Consider the following 16,905-nt stretch of genomic DNA (forward strand, 5'->3'; position numbering starts at 1 on the left):
TTTCAAAAGTTGTAAGTTAAAATGTTCTAAATGCCCTTTCAAAATACATTCTAGTGATTGCCTATGAAATGTGTTCATTTATCTGTCTGTTATAAATGCATGGTTACAAATTTGCCAAACATTAGGCCCAACACAAAATGTGTACCTTGCTCCGGTGTCTGCGATATCAAGTGCCATGACTGTGAGCTAAGGGCGCCCCCTCCGCTCTCCACCCTCTAAGAGTTCTTTGCTGGAATCCAGGCTCACACCAGCTCCCAGAGGGTGGGGGCTGAAGGGGTCTCATTGAAGTCAGCAATGCCATCGCAATGATGTTTTCTGCCCTTTTCACAGACAGTGCCCAAAGCCAGCAAGTGTAGAAGGCAGAGGACAGGTCAGTTAGAGGGAACAATGCACAGACAGCGCAGCCAGCCCTACTCCACATGTGCCCTAGAGCCTCAGCGAGCCCCCAGGAGTGGGCACCAGTGCCCTGAGCATCTGCTGGAGAGGCAGCCCCCTGAACACATCAACAGCAGCAGGGAGTGCCATCAGACTGCTGTGCGAACGTGTATATATGTGTGACACTCATACATGGACATAGACATGGGGGCTGTTAGTACTTTCTCCTTTATTTAACTCAGCACCTAAATGAAATTAGACTATCACCTTTAAAGCTCTGTTTTAGTCCTGTGTTCAATTCCTTTAGCCAAAATCAGTTGTTTACTTTTTGGTGATGTCTAGTTTTAAGATCTATCAAATTACTTTTCATGAACCATGATTTAAGTCAACAATAAATCAGGCCCTGACATTCTTCTGTCCTTTTTCTATTGAAAAGCTGCCCTGTCACTGTTATATAGGTGGTATTTCATATTTCCAAATATTTAAAAGCATTCAGTCCTTCAACAACTAGGCAAGGCATGTTGTGTGCCTGAGATTCTGGTAAGGGCTGGAGGTATCAATAAACATATGAGTCATTGCTGTTTTGTGGTTACAGCCCATTGAGGTGGGCATATAGTACATTCTACAATGTTTTTATAGACACCTGTACAGAGTTCAAGGAGCAGAAAATACAGGGGCAGTTAACTCTGACTAGAAAGAGAGAGTATTGGATTTATAGCAGAAATAATGGTTGAACTGAGTCTAAAAAGTCAACATGGATCTGGCTGGGAAATATATGTGGATTAAATGCTGAGACAGTGGACTTGCCCAGAAACCCAGCATCCAGCGGAGCAGCGGGCCATTGGTTTGCTGACAAGGGTTCCATGGGAGGGCACTGAGTCAAGCAGAAAGGTAGCCATGTACTTCAGTCCTTACAGCATTCTCAGAAACTAATTTTTGAATGATTGTTCCCTATTTTTTATAAGAATACTGAAGAAAAAAAATCTGCTAATTCTTAGACTGGGGCTTTATCTCAAAACAACTTGTGCCCTTCAGTTGCAGTTCCTGGAGTCCAATTTATTTTTACCCAGATACCCTACCTTATTGATTTAAATGCCATACTGATCAAAATGTTATCTATAGTGTTCAAAATGAACCATTCAACTATATGAGAAGGTCAAAGTGCCCCAATGAACTACTCATGGACAACGACTGAGCCCCAAACTGGTCCATAGGCCAGTATAACTGAATTAACCCGAGTTCATTTTATTCAAAAGATTTGTCAAACTAGTGTCCATCCCATCATTTCATAACAACTGATTATCTGAAATGTTCACTTTATAGTCATTAGTCTTTATAACATTCGGAAAAGGACCACGGAATAAATGTACAGAAGTACTTGCCCGCTTGGTGATGGTGAACAGTAAGAACAGTGTTTATTTCAGTCTCCTGTGTGGTGTGGAGAAAGGTGGGCTAGTGGAGTAACATTACCGTCAGGACACCTTGAAATGAAGGAAGTGTGGATTAATGACATACTAGTGAGTGGAAAAGAGCTTCTGAGACTCCAAATTTTAGAACTTGTCCTGCTCTGTAACTCACGCTGTTTTGTATCTGAAAAGGTTCTAATTCATCTGAAAATACCTTGATTATTACATTGAGACATTTTTAAAAAGAGAAAGTATTAAAAAATATATATATTGAACTTCAAGAATAGTAGGAAAGTTTTCCCAGGATTTAACATTTATTAGGCATCTACTGTATGCCAAACTTGTCATGTTAGCTCTTTTCACACTTTCTCTTTAACAGACATCATAGTGCAGACTTCCTGGTAGAATTTTAAAAAATACGCATCACCCTGAATGTGAGGGTATTGGACATGGAAGAAAAAAGACATGAATCAAATACTTCTCTGGTCTGTGTTTTTTTAAAAAGAAGAAAGTTACAAACATCGATCAAGTCCCCTTAAGAATGAGCCAACAACCTTTGTCCACATTGTCTTGTTTTGTTACAGTGGGAGAAAAAAAATCCTTTCTGGTATTCCTAAGCATTTGGGTGTATGGCACTTTAAAATATCTTAAGGGGACCTGTGGGAGATGTGTAGCTTAAGAGCCATTTGGTTGGTTACCCTAACAGGGAGTGTGGCTCTTTAAATAATTTACTTACATATTACATCATTGGGTTTACAGGTATCTTTGAAAATGTAGACTGTAAGGGAATGTGATGGACTTAACAGTGGGAACCTCCTGTGTGACTTCACAATCTGTGTTCCACCAGGAACCATTGAGTTGTTTTCTTAGTTGTCTGCTAGAAGCAACACATTATCCTTAAAGAATCAGCAATGTTATTGACAGAACAAGCTGTTTTCTAGAAAGAAATTGAATAGCCTAGAGCCATGAGCAGACTCTGGAGTTTAGATGGAAGATAAAAATTGTGATCCTGCCACTTATACCTGTATAAATTTGGATTAATTGCTTAATCTAAACCCAGTTATCTACCTATAAGCTCAGATTTCATAGGCAAAATGGGGATAATAATAGCCATCCATCAAGGTTGTTGTAAGAATTAAATGAAATTTTAACTGATGCACTCAATTAAGAAAAATATGTCAGATTCCTTCATAAAGATAATAGTAATAACAATAACTGTATCTTACAGTTTTTTTTATAAATCTCATGCATTCCTCATTACACCTTTTTGACTTTTATGTGGTACTACCTCATTAAAATACCAAAATGAGTAAGCTGAAAAACAAATAGGTGATAGAAAGTTCTGGAACTCTAGGCTTGCATTTTTTTTTTTCAAGAATAAAGCTATATTTAGGCCACATATGAAAAGAAAAAATATGGCACTTTAGCTTTTCTCTTCACTTTGTTTTTACAAGAAGCATAAGCTATATTGTTTCTAATCATGCCCTTTACTCTGACAAATACAACCTCATGGTATTTCTGGAGATGATCAGAATCTAATTATTTTAGAGCTGTATTCATAAAATGTGCTCTTCCCACTACAGATGAGAAAACTGAGGTGTAGAGAAAGCAAGCGACCGGCTCAATCAAGCGGGGAGTAGCAGGAGAGGGGGCCGCACTACTCGCCTCTCAGCTTCCCTCCTTCGCTCTGCCGTGTGGTCGGCCAGCTCTCCGCCCCCACGTGGAGACGCAGGCCTCTGTCTTCCACCCATTGTCCCTGGGTCTCGCTGGCAATGTTGACAAGTGTAGGTCAGGCCTATATTTAACTGTCAGACTGGCTTCGGTTTTCCTTAAAGATAGCCCTTACTCCTGTTCCAAGCCAACAACAAATTCACGCTTAACCCTTCCCCAATGCTTGTGCTTTGGGCTCTGTTTTGTGAAACTAAATATGGTCCTTTTAGCAGGATGCCTTGAGCAGAGGAGGAAGTGTGGATATGACTGTATCCAACTTACCGTTAAAACAAACTTTGCATTTTAATGCTTAGAAATGGGAAGCGAGGGGCCCTACATTGAGTTACACTAAGGAGATGTGCGGTCAACAAAAGGAGCACTCGGTGTGTAATAAAACAGCTCTGTGTTCTCGTTAACAGGCTGGCGAAACTGTCAGGCATGAACGTTTCTAAGCATTTTGTTGCTCTCTACAGCCACCAGTCATCCTACACTACAGGATGGCTTATCTTTATCAAACATATCAAAGCCTTCAGCATTTCAAGATGATTATGTTGTTTTTCTATTCAACCTTGCATTAAAAAGGTACATATTTTCTAAGGTGAGGTTTTCTAGATGGTATTTCAACACAGTGACCCGGTGCCTGTAAAACAGCTTCTCCCGAAATAAATGAGGAAATACAGGCATACTGTGGAAGTGCAGCCACTCCATGTCTTAAAAGTGTTGGTTCTTTTCTATTTTTTTCTGTCGTGCACCTATTGAGACGGGCATCGCTGGAGAAAAATGTGAGCAGATCAACTAGTTGCACCAATTCATAATCAATAAAAAGCTAAACACTTAAGCAGAAAATATGTCACAGATTTGTCCCCTGGCAACGCAGCTATTTTTACCTTGCCTTGCCATCATCATCAGAAGCCACATTCTGACGGAAATCATTTGCTTGAAGCAGCCGCGATATATAAACCCTATGGGGTCTTGTGATTCAGATTTAGGAATATCAGCTACCGAAGGTTTAGAGGCATTGTGCATTAGTATGTATTGAGACCTCATTGCAGGTGGCAAGCAGCTGGACTTTTTTAAAAATAAAACTTCCCAAATAAACGTGCAATGCTTGTTTCCGGGCAAATACGCATTACACTTAATTGAATCATCCTTAACATGTTATGAATTAGCAGAAAGGGAACCTGTGCGTATTTAGTATATTTGTTTTGCATTTTCACCGGCCAACAGAATAGTGGCATTCCTTAACTACTCCTCTTTAACTTGCATGAAGAAAGCACGGTATGTTGCTAAATCTCTTTTCACTGGCGCCGCAGAGAAACAACTTTAATCCTTGTTAGAAAATTGCCGAGTCTGGGGCTGACAAAGAGCTCATGCTTGTTCCATTGTTCGTGCTCCGGGCCGAGAGCAGAGCCCTTTACAGCTGCAAGGATCCCGCCCGGCTCAGCTGCACTATTTAGGAGAGGAGGTTTGTCAATTTCTATTGACAATGGAGAGAGTTTTTCAGGGCCTGTAGTAGTGCTGGCACAGTTGGGGATCAATGCCAGCCATTCAGGCTGCCCCCTCTTTCATTGCTTTGGTTTGTTAATTCAAGACTAAAGGTCCGCGGAAGGGGTTCGGGGTGTTTAAGAAAGCTGATGAACTGTTTAAGAAAGCTGATGAACTGCAAGCGTTTATAGCCGTGGTGTGGCAATTTCCATAGTCAGTGGCAACTCAGGGCACGGAGGGAGCTGTGTCCTTGTTGACCCTCTTGTTATTAAAAATGCACAAGTGCTGTGCTTCTCGATATTTCAACGCTCCTTCATTGTCAATACCACCTTCTGAGCCCTTCAGCTTGTTGCTTGCTCTAAAGATCTCCTTAGATTGGGTTTGAAAACTTCACCTTAAACACTAGATTAGACTGATGTTCTGTTTTCCGTGCTCCTGTTGATTTGTTGAACCTTCCCAGGGCTGGAAAGCAAGTAGCAGCTTGATGGGGAGACGGGCTGCTAATATGATTTACCAGTCTACAGTCATGCACAATAAGTGTGAATAAATACAGGGGTCTCGCAGAGTCAACCCTAGCCTTTCCTTTCCTTTTATTTTTGCTTTAAAGGAGATATCTCAAGAAAATGAAGTGAGTAATACATGCCCTTACAGGAGCTGAATGAACCGCAAAAGAAAAAAAAATCTATATTTTGTTAAAGTGGTAGGCTGCTGTCATGGCTTGGTGTAGGGGGAAAAAAGAGTAGGATATACACTGACTGCTTTATTCCAAAGCAAAGAATAAAGCAATAATGCCACAGCCCGGGCTCCGGGGCCAGCCACAGTGCCCCTTCCTTGTCAGCCCCTGACAGGAAAAGTGAATAGTCAACCACGTTCTTTTAAAAAATTAACTTTTCCAGAACGAAAGGGCATTTTCTAACACTCAGACTTCACTGCACATTCATCCTTTTCAAAAAATGTCCCCTTTGTTTTGGGAGGTTGGGTTGGTTGGTTAGGTTTGGTGGGGGCAGGGGCTGAAGCTATGCCGCTATCTTTGACTTTTTTCTCAAGATGAAATCCTAGGACTCACCCTATTTCAGCGCCCCAAAGAGAAAAATACCCTGCCAGCTCCAGAAATAGGAACGTGCTAGAGATTTGTTTTGTGGTTTTGTGTGTGTGTGTGTGTGTGTGTGTGTGTGTGTGTGTGTTTCATCATATATAAAAAAGGAGAGTATTTTAGTTACTTTATTCTTAGTAGCAACATAAACTGAGCTACTGCTTTCTCTTCATTTGCTTGATTTAGCTGAAGTTCTTCAAAATGCTTTGACATGGGAACCAAAAATTATGCATTCTTATCAGATACTATCAATATAATTTTTCTTATAGAATTTTCTATATAGAATAATCTGTTGGGCTTTAAAGTAAGATTATAGTAAAGTAGCTTTAAAATTCTACTTAACAATAGTTCTCTTTTTTCACTGTGGTTTTGTTAACTTTGGATCATTTATTCTAAATTTTTTTTCTAAAATTGTAATTTTGTCATTTTTATTAAATATATTACCATGTTAAAAATAAATTTCTGTGTTACATTAGGTGTCTTTTTGATTGCGACATAACCATTAGTATTATTCATATTGTAATAGAAAAACGAAGTAAATTAATTTTAAATTATCTAAGGATTTTTTAAGAAAAAATACATATGAAATAATTTAAGAAAGTATTTTCATTTTCCTCAAATTCATACAACTTTTCATTTTTATAGTACCTGCAGTCAGACTAACTAGTTAGTATGTTATGCTATACTTCATACAATTTATCATATTTTGTTACCCCCAACAAAGAGAACATTTTAAAATTCCTGCAGAAGGAATAGAGTTTAAGACTCATAATCATCATGACTATATTTTAGCTTTCCAATTATGTGGAAAGGAGTAAGGGTCTTCATTCAGTATACTCGTCTTCAGTATCACCAGTCCGGTGAGTGTTTACCTGTGTTAAAATAGAACTCAAGATGTTAAGACTAAAAATAATTTGAAATAAGAAAGTATAGAATTTAAATGGTATCAGAAATACAGTTTATAAAAGATTTTAGATTTAATATGTCAGCTGAAGTACTGACTTCATTAGCAATTCATTTTTTAAGAGTTTAGGAATTTATTTCATTTTATAAAACTTATTTCTGATACTTTTACATATCTTAAAATTAAGAAAGTATTCTTCAGGAAAGAATGAAATTAGGTACATGAATAACATAGTTTTTAAAGATCATAGTCTATCACAAATTTCTAAAATGTTCATTCATCCATTTCATATCACAGTATTTAGTAAATCAGTCCTTCATTTTATCTAGCATATCTCATTTTATGCATGTATGTTCAGTGTACTAACAGATTAATAGAAATAATCCTGATGAATATGAAATCAAATTCATTCTTATGCTTAAAATATCATTTCTTATACTAAATTTTATTAGAACAATGTTACTGCAAGTCCAGATGAATTTCAGATATATTTGTATCCCTTGAGGTTTCTCTTTAGAAGTTGAATTTACTGTTTTATTTGTGAAGAAAAACATTTAAGATTCTTTTTTCTATGTTCAAATACATACAAACATATGTATATCCATGTGACCTATAGTGTCACTGTGTTTGTGTATACAAACAAGGTATGAGATTTCTTTTTCAAAAACTCTCGTCATCTCCTAAGTGCTGCATGGACTCGGGTATGTCTCATGGTTACCTGAGTGAGTAGCCTGATCGTTCTTACAGAATCACCTAAACCGAGCTCTGGCGCATGGTAGTCATTGAATCTCTTAAAATGTCACCACCGACAGATAGCCTTTTTTTTTTTTTTTTTTTTTGACAACTGAAACAAAATTTCTCCCTTTTATACTTGCAGACATTCCATATGAATAGGAAATTACATTAAAGAAGAATTTCAGTTATCCCTGAAAGAGAGTTGTAATAAACAGAGGTAAAGGAACCATCCAAAACCCTTGCAAAATGGAACAGAAACTTTCCTTTCTTTCAAATGAGAGCTGTTTTGTGATTCTTTTAAGACACCAAAGACACAAGAATTCCATCCTGATGATGTTCATGCCTACGAACTGACATTTTCATTTTAGGTAGTTTTAAAAGATTTTGGCAAATACTTGACAATCAATAGTAGGTGCATGTGTGCTTGAGGATTGTAGTTTAGTAAGCTGTGACTGTTTTTGCCATCACTCCTTTAAAATGTTATTTCTAGGCACTGATGGCATGCATTATGGCATAATGCACCTATTCTTGGATTTTTACATAACATACAAGCTAGTGGCAAATTTTCCTTTGAAAATTGTTTACCTGTCTTTTCCTGCTATTTGGCAGTCCATTCAGCCCCATAACGCGTATTTAGTACCCATTGTTACTACAAATTACAAAGCAGGCCGGTAGGCAGCAAGTGCGAAAACACTGTTTCCCATGAATATGTTACAGCTGAAAGCCTGTAACGTTAATTCATGGGAAGAACAGGCCAGGTCAACTCAGCAGATTCTCTAGCTAAACATACAATTCTGTGAACAGGAAATTATAGCATTATTGACTTCAAGTGCTGATCTGTGGTCATTTCAGAGTGTTTCATTACCCCCTCATTACCGAATCTGTTAAATGAGTACTGCAGAGGTTTTTTTTCTTTCCTCTCCTCCTCCCCTCTGCCCCATCCCTCTTTCCAGCAATGGTACAGCAGCTCCATGAAAGTCATCTGTGTGTGGCTGACGGACAGATTAGACCTTCAGCTTCATATTTACCAACTGAAGACGCTCATCAAGATCGTGAAGGTAAACAAAATGTGTTTGGATGTGAATTGCCCAGCAAGCTATAAAGAGTCATGGCAAGATATTGACATACAAATAAAGCATCTTATTTGACAGGACTCAGTGGGTTTAAGTACTTTTCAGACAACACTTTCAACAGTGATGTGCTGCTGTTTATTTCCATTTTCAGTTAAGATTACTCAATACATATAAACTTCTTTGCTCTAATAAATAAAAAATATTTTGTTATCAAGTAATCACAATTCTATATAACATACAGAAAGCCCCTAGCACATTTACCTGAAGGTAGGCTGTCTGCAATAATTTTGCATTTTCTTAGATGAAGAAATGTTTTCTCGTGATGTATTTCCTCCCTGTATCCTGGGATCGTATAGCATGAGGAGGGCTTTTAATTTGTCAGTAGGATGAGGAGAGCCTGACACAAAAGTGACACACTGTCACTGCCTGAATTCTTTGGAAACATGCCTCTTCCTATATGTGAGGGTCATCGTTTTCAGTGCTGGGGACCATCAAAACTAACTGATGTCATATCACGTCAGCAAGGCCATGTAGACTTTTGCTCTTGAAGAGAAAAAGTATAGCACATGTTATGTTTAGTGAATAGAAGCTTTACTTCAACCTTAGTACCATTGGCCAAATTAGTACATACCTATACCTTATACTGGCATATACACATACATAAAATTATGTGTAATTATATATGTATGTGTGTTCAGATATGTATTTATGTAGATGTGCATATTTATGTGTACTCATATCTGCATATGCATACACATATATATACTGATTTTCAAAATGTCATTCCTGACCCGACATTATCAACACCACCTAGGAACTTGCTAGACATGCTGACTAGTTGTCTAACCCCAGATCTACTGAATCAGAAACTCTGAGAGTGGGGCCAAGCAATCTGCATATAGTTGTTCAAGTTTAAGAACTACTGTTAATATCATTAAAGGAAGTTTTGCCACATTAAAATATTTCCCATCATTCTCTTGGTTCCTGATACCTAATTAGAATACATATTATTTTGTGCCTTAGACATACAGGTTATCACAGATTGGAAAGATCCACAAATAACAAAGTTCTGTTCCAAAGTAAGAAGTTGGCAAACCTGGCACATAGAACCAGATCTGTAATGGCACGAATAGCAATCACGATTAGTCAAAAATAACACGTTACATGATAGCCACCCACTAATTTTAGATGCTGCCCACCAGGTATTTATTTCACAAAGAAACTGAAATCCCCTAAGATGCGTTCACATTTGCCTCAATTTCTTTATAGTTTCTTCCTTATTTCTGCAAATGTGACGCGGAGAGCTTTCAAATGAAGTTTGTCTTTCATAAAAGAGAATCAGGATAATCTGGTTCTTACCTTCTAACAATATGTATATGTTAAGGTTGCAGTCTATACTGTTGGGATAAGCTGGCTGCCCTTACGATCAGCCTCATTTTCAAACTGATGTCCTCTGGGTAGGGTGTCGAAAGTTACATATTCAGTCAATTAATATTAGTTGATAGATTAAGCTCTTTACTGTGTTTTTGGGATAAAAACCTTCTCTTTTTTTAGCTTTTTTTTTTTTGTCTTTTCAATTAGCCCATCATTTCTTTCTTTCAAAACTATTCCTTTTCTCACATTCTCAAGTCATTACAGTTAAGAAACAAGCACCGAAATGTTTTAGCAGAAAACAACAATTAATACTTTCTTGAATTTTACAGTGACACTTCCATTGTACTCTAAGCCAGTTGATTTATATTAACTTTAACATATTTTTCATTATGGCTGCCAATAGCTAAGATTGATAAGTATGAAATTAAATTTCATGTATATGTTTGACTTTCAACGTTTTGTTTTTCACAAGCAGACTCAGCCAATGCTTTCTTGGGGCCGATGTATTTATGCAAGTCATGGGGCTTTATTTAATAATTTAAAATAATCATTTTCACAATAAAAAATCAGGATGAATTAATAATTTAGTGTTCTAATGACTTTTTTCCTGCTTTGAATATAAAGGGTCTTTAACCAATTTCAGACATAAATTCGTCATTTTTCAAACCTTTATGGTTCTGTTTATAATCACCGTTTTCCAATGAATTTAAGGAGAATTGTATAGAAATGTAAAGGCCTGATAGGCTTTCCTTTCATCCAAACCCCTTAGACTTGGCCTTCATGTGATAGCAGAGGAGTTCACCCTCCCCAGGAGTCAAGGTACTCCACCTTGGCTATTTAGTCCTTACTACTAGCAAGCATTGTCATTCTTCTATGCCCCTGGAGACCCAGACACTATCTACATTTACATGATAGCCAACTTTGTCCCACAAAAATACTTAGACATGACTTGCTTTATTTATGTTGGGCGGGGGGGGATTCTGGTAAGATTTTCACAAAATGTTTAGGACTAAGAAGCTATTTGCAAAGTTTTAACATCAGAATGACTTATGTGGGGAGGGAAGAAATAGAATCCTCAAATAATCAAGATGGTGGGTTGTGTTCTCTCTAGTGGCCCTATGACATTTTCAAGCAGTTCACACGAAGCAGCTGCCTCTTCTATTAGGAGCAAGTGAGCAGCATCCTGTGGCAGACACTTAGCTTAAATGAGAGCCAAGCAGACCTTCACTGGCAGCCACGGAGGCTGTCCAAGTGTAAATAACATTTTTATGAATTCTGAAACGAGGGAGATTGCAAGGGTACCTGCCCCTAACTGCTGATTGCTTACTAATAAAACAAGGAAGTGGAGTTTTAATTACATATAAACTAGAAAGCCTTCACAATACAAGTCTGTCTCTTCCAACTGATTGATAATTAAACTAAGGAAAGTCATCCCACAAAATAAGAAAATAGGACTCACAAACCACATAATTATCAGTGGGGTAATAATATTTTAGATCAGATAGGTCATCTGTAGATGAAAATTTGGGTGTTTTAATCTATTAGACACTTAGAGGCCTGAACACAGATTATACGGTTATAATACCATGTATATCTGTTTCTGGATTCTGTACACAAAACTTACCTTTCAGAGTTACTTCATAGTTTTTAATATAAATGATCATAAATTTTGATGTAAAATTTCTAAAGTACCATCTTAGAAAAAGATTATCAGGATGGTGGGTTGTGTGTGTCTTAAAATATTAGAATCCAAGTGAAAATAGTTGTGATAACTTAAGAAAACCACACTCTGCATCTAAACTTGGCTTGCTGTTGAGATACTAACTTCAGATTCTATACAGTATTCCTCACAGTTCAGCTTATTTTTAGATTTGGTGGACTTTTCGAACATGAATTTTATTTATAACTACTGATTATTTCAAGTAAAAAAAGTATTCACCCTCCATACTTACTTTTGACAAATCACTTCGGAAACTTGGTGTGACAACATGGGGCATAAGTCATATGAAATAAGACAGGAAGATAAAACATGAAAATACCAATGGGCCCACTACCTTGTATCCAGAAGGCTGTTGGCAGGCCAGTATGTATATCAAGGGAAGTCGTGTCAGCACTTCGAGCTCATGTGAAGAAGCTCCTTTAGCTTAGCCATCTGAATAGTATGATATTTGCCTTCTACTGTGTTGAGTGAATTCAAACATCCTTTAATGTGAATTTCCAGATATCAGAGTTATAATATTGGTCCATCAAGTACAACATTCCTTCTTATTTTACTGTATCATCTATTAAGTGCAAACCTTCCCTCCCCACCCCCCCAAAAAAAATGACCATTAGCAATCAGTGGCATATTGATATGTATAGAAGATATTTTGGGACCATTTCATTGAAATATGACTGCCTAATACTCTAAAGCAAATATAGGGCAGTTAAATTATTTTTAAAGAAATTTTATTTTTAAAAAATGGCCTTAGAAGTGTCTCAACAGAATTGAACTCTTCATTTATTCTTTGTTTCCCCATTGAACTAATTCTAGACTTTTTCCTACAACTTTAAAAATTAACACTAAAATACCTATATTGTTTAATCATAGAAAAATCATGTCTGAAGGAAATCACACTTAAGGGGAAAGTGAAATTAAGGGAAGCTTTACAGGTTACATATCTGAAGTGCCACATATCCCAGAGTTCTTTTGTTCTTGTTTTTGAGAATCACTGTAGAAATAATATCATGGACTTCTATGTTTGACATATAACACACAAAATTATAATTTTCTATTTCAAAGAAATTGTAAATACATATTTTGTTAGCCCATCTATGAGAGCTTTATGCCAGAATTTGACAATTCGCAGTCCAAGAGAATTTCAAAAGGAAAGGGCAGAATGCATTGACATTTAGGTGAACACAAAATTTTACATATAAATAAAGGTTATAATTTACAAGCAGTGAAAATACAAATTTCTTTTACTGGTAATAGTATTAATCTTCACCCTCCATACACCTTCCCCAAAAAGCTAATGCATTTTATAAAATGTAATGTATTTTTAAGTATTAAAGGAAAGTCTCCTCAATTGTAATACTAAGGATTCTTTTCATATTAAATATATATATCAGTACATATCATTTTCTCTTGTTACAAGGTATCCAAATAATAAATTTTATGTAATTAGTAATACTTTAAAGAAAAGCTGAATTATCATCTGATAGTTAAAACATTTTGATCTATTTGGAGTGATTCTAGGTTACGTAAATAGCTCTACCCAAAATCTTCATTTTATTTTCTCCCTAGAAATACACCAACAAAATCATTGATAATCTGAAGCCATTCATGGATTTCCCAAGATCATTTTGGAAATGCCAATTGTATTTATGTACATAATAGAGGCCTGGTGCATGGGTGGAGTCCCTCTACCTAGCCAGCTCAGTCCCGATGGGGGCCAGCCATCTGGGACCATGAGAGGGCTCCCGGGCATGTGGAGCCCTACTGGCCAAGTCCCCATTGGCCGGACTTCAGCAGCAAGCTAACTTACCTGTCAGAGCATCTGCCCCCTGATTGTCAGTACGCAACATAGCGACTGTTCAAGCGGTCGACCAAACAGACACTTAGCATATTATGCTTTTATTATATAGGATAGACATTTGTATATACCTGCACACACATAATCCATAAGAAGTGATCTAAACAATGTTTCTCTTCCTCCTCCAGAAAACCTATAGGGACTTCCGATTGCAGGGTGTGTTGGAAGGCACACTGAACAGTAAGACCTACGACACTGTGCACAGACGGTTGACAGTGGAGGAGGCTACCGCCTCCGTTTCAGAGGGCGGCGGACTTCAGGGCATTACCATGAAGGACAGTGATGAAGAAGAGGAAGCCTGAGGGTGTGCAGCCCATGGGAGAAAGCAGGTCCTTGACATTGCTGTATTCTGTCCCTGGTCCTTGCAGTGACAGTGTTTGACCAAATAAAAATGCTTGTCCTTCACTCCACATTTTCAAAAGTAAACCTGGAGGCAGAAATAAAGGGGGAAAGGTCAGGCTTGCCAAGTTTTTTGTTTTGTTTTCAAGAAGATAAGCCTCTTCTGTGTCGCTTGACCCAATATGAGCTTTGGCTCTGTTTGTGATTAGAACCATTTTCTTAGTTGACTTTAGTTGACTTTTTTTTTTTTCTATCATCACATCAAAACAGTGTCCTGTGTGTGAAGTATGTATTTCTCCTAAGACAACATTGTGAGAAGTCACTTCTGTTCGCTCTGCCAGCTCTGCCGTACCTGTGTTAAAGTGTTCTGCACAGTTTATTATGTATGTCCAAGGTCTGTTTCATAATTAATTTGTCATTGTTGTGATGTGTGAGGAAACATTAATCTTGGTTCTTAGGACTCTGCATTGGTCTGCAGGTATATTCCTGGGCTTAAAGGACTGCCAAAGCAAAATATAGGCCGGATTACCCTTGTGTCTTGTTCCATTCTGAACATTTATTTTTTCAAATGTAAAAAAAAATCCCAAAGTGTGGGTTAGTGAGTGTGCTGCCATAATATACTTTATTCTCCTACTTGTAAGAGCTTGCAGGTAATAAAAATCCATTTATTCATAAGCACTTCTGTATTTATTAGACTTGTATAGATTAAATACAGTCAAAATGTTTGCAGTATTACAAACATCATAGCAATTTGGCTCTGTTTTGTTTCTTGATTAATTTTTTGTCTCATTCACAATCAAATGAATATAAAATAATACTTCTTTGCACCTGGTAGGCACACACATTTGTTAAAAGACAGCACTAGGACAGCATATTTCCATATCAAGGTAGTGTTAACTACATGATTAGATATGTATTATTAGTTAACATTAGCAATTAATGGTAACTAATAATTATTTAATACTAGAATGCTGGTACTGTTAATTAGAAATTAACTTACTAACAGTTATTTCTTCCCCCAAAGTATTTTCTTGCAACAATTTTGAAAGATAAATAACAGTAGTATGCTATGAATTTTTGTTTTTGTATTTTTATTTCTAAAATATGTTGTCATGTTTGCTACTGCATTCATTCATACATAATGTTTCCACTAAGTCAGTTAATGCAAAATAAGTGGAGTTATCCCTGAATTCTATGTAAACTTAAGTTCCAAAACTTTGGAAGTGAAACAATCTTGGATGTTTAAATTCATTCCACCATTGGTGTTATAAATGGTGACTTGGTACCCCGATTAGCCCACAACAACCTACTTCATCCAAATTATTATATAATACTTCCGGGTCCTAGAGTAAAAGAACCTGCGATACAAGGTCAACATGAGAGGAGATTTCTTGCCCTTTCTGGGTTAGAGACTAACTCTACCACTCAGTAGTTTTGAAAGGGAATTTGTCTTGGAATGTTGTCCTTCCCTCTCTTTCCATCTTTGGGTTCAGGACTATCTTTTCTTAAGCCCTTAGGTGTTCAGACATGTTCCCTAAACCCCCAAGCTTGCTGCTTGTTACATAGCTCAAATTGTTCTATGCTTAGAAATTACCCACTGTTGTCTTCCATTCAATAAAATGTCTATTTCCTTGATGCAGTTCATCTCAGTGCAATTGGCCCATTTTGTCCTAAAGTATGAATGACTGGTGACCATCTCTTAACCATGGGTGTGTGTGAAATCCTATATGATAAAGAGGTAATATGCAAATTAACCATCACATCCTCACAAGATGGCTGCCTATGACCAGGCCAGCAGGGGGTTAGTGAGGGATGACCAAATGACTGAATAGCAGGCTGGGTGGGGCAACCAGGCTGGCTGGCAGGGGAGGGGGGCAGTAAGAGATGACCAGATTTGGCGGGGGGGGGGGGGGGGGGGGGGAGGGGGACGGGGGCGGGGGAGAGAAGTTAGGGGCAACCAGGCTGGTGGGGAGGGTGCAGTTTGTGGCAGCTAGGCCAGCAAGGGGAGGGGGGCATTAAGGGTGACCAGGTTGGTGGGGGAGGCAGTTGGGAGGGAACAGGCGGGCAGGGAGGGGGCAGTGGGGTGTGACCTGGCCAGCAGGGGGCGGGGTAGGCAGTTAGGGGTAATCAGGCCGCACACAGAGGCAGTGTGGGGAGATCAGACCAACAAGGCAGGGGCAGTTCGGGGTAACCAGGCAGGCAGACAGGTGAGCAATTAGGATCCAGTGGTCCAGGATTGTGAGAGGGATGTCTGTCTGCCGGTTGGACATCTAAAGGGTCCTGGGTTGGAGAGGGTGCAGGCTGGGCAGAGGGGACTCCCTTCCCTCTCTCTACCCCCTCCCCCCACTCCAAATTAAGCGGGAGGCATGTATTTCAGGGGAAAGTACTTGGGGTCTGCAGGAGGGCCTTGCTGCTGGCTTCACCTACTTAACCTCCCTAATGGCCCTCTTTGCTAACCAGCCTCTTTTAGCTTCTCTCTAGATTCCCTTCCCTTGGGTACCCATTCCAGCCTCCATTCACCCCACAGCGAGAATATCAAAAGCAGGTATGAGGACTGAAGACTATCCTTTCAGTCCATGGTGTGTAAAGAGAAACTTATAAAACAACCCTGACAAAGACTGAGAAGTTGCTTGTTGTTTTTCCCAGAAATGCCCCTCAACATAACTACAAATTGCTTGAAATGACTCCATAATTGTTCATTGGTGTGTGTAACTGTTAGGGTGAATACCCAAGCATCTATTAGAGGAAGCCAACTTTTTTGTTGTTTTTTTTTTTTTTAAGTATCATTTTTTAAAAGGAATTTAATCGAAAATCAAACAAGTCTTCAAGTGAAAGA

General features: G+C 38.2%; 1 protein-coding gene across 8 annotated transcripts in view; it reads left to right on the top strand.

Moving 5' to 3' along the window:
- CADPS2 (calcium dependent secretion activator 2) overlaps positions 1–14,744 on the top strand; it is a 434,503-nt gene extending 419,759 nt beyond the window's left edge. For all 8 annotated transcript variants that reach the window (XM_084897688.1, XM_084897684.1, XM_084897685.1 and 5 more), the window contains 2 exons: positions 8,662–8,766; positions 13,859–14,744. In XM_084897688.1, coding sequence (XP_084753814.1) covers positions 8,662–8,766; positions 13,859–14,032 — 279 coding nt within the window. In that variant the 3' untranslated portion in view covers positions 14,033–14,744. The remainder of the gene's footprint in view (positions 1–8,661; positions 8,767–13,858) is intronic.
- The last annotated feature ends 2,161 nt before the right edge of the window (positions 14,745–16,905 follow it).

This window comes from Pipistrellus hanaki (genome assembly GCF_964339955.1).
Source record: "Pipistrellus hanaki genome assembly, chromosome: 10".
In the NCBI taxonomy this organism is placed as follows: Eukaryota; Metazoa; Chordata; class Mammalia; order Chiroptera; family Vespertilionidae; genus Pipistrellus; species Pipistrellus hanaki.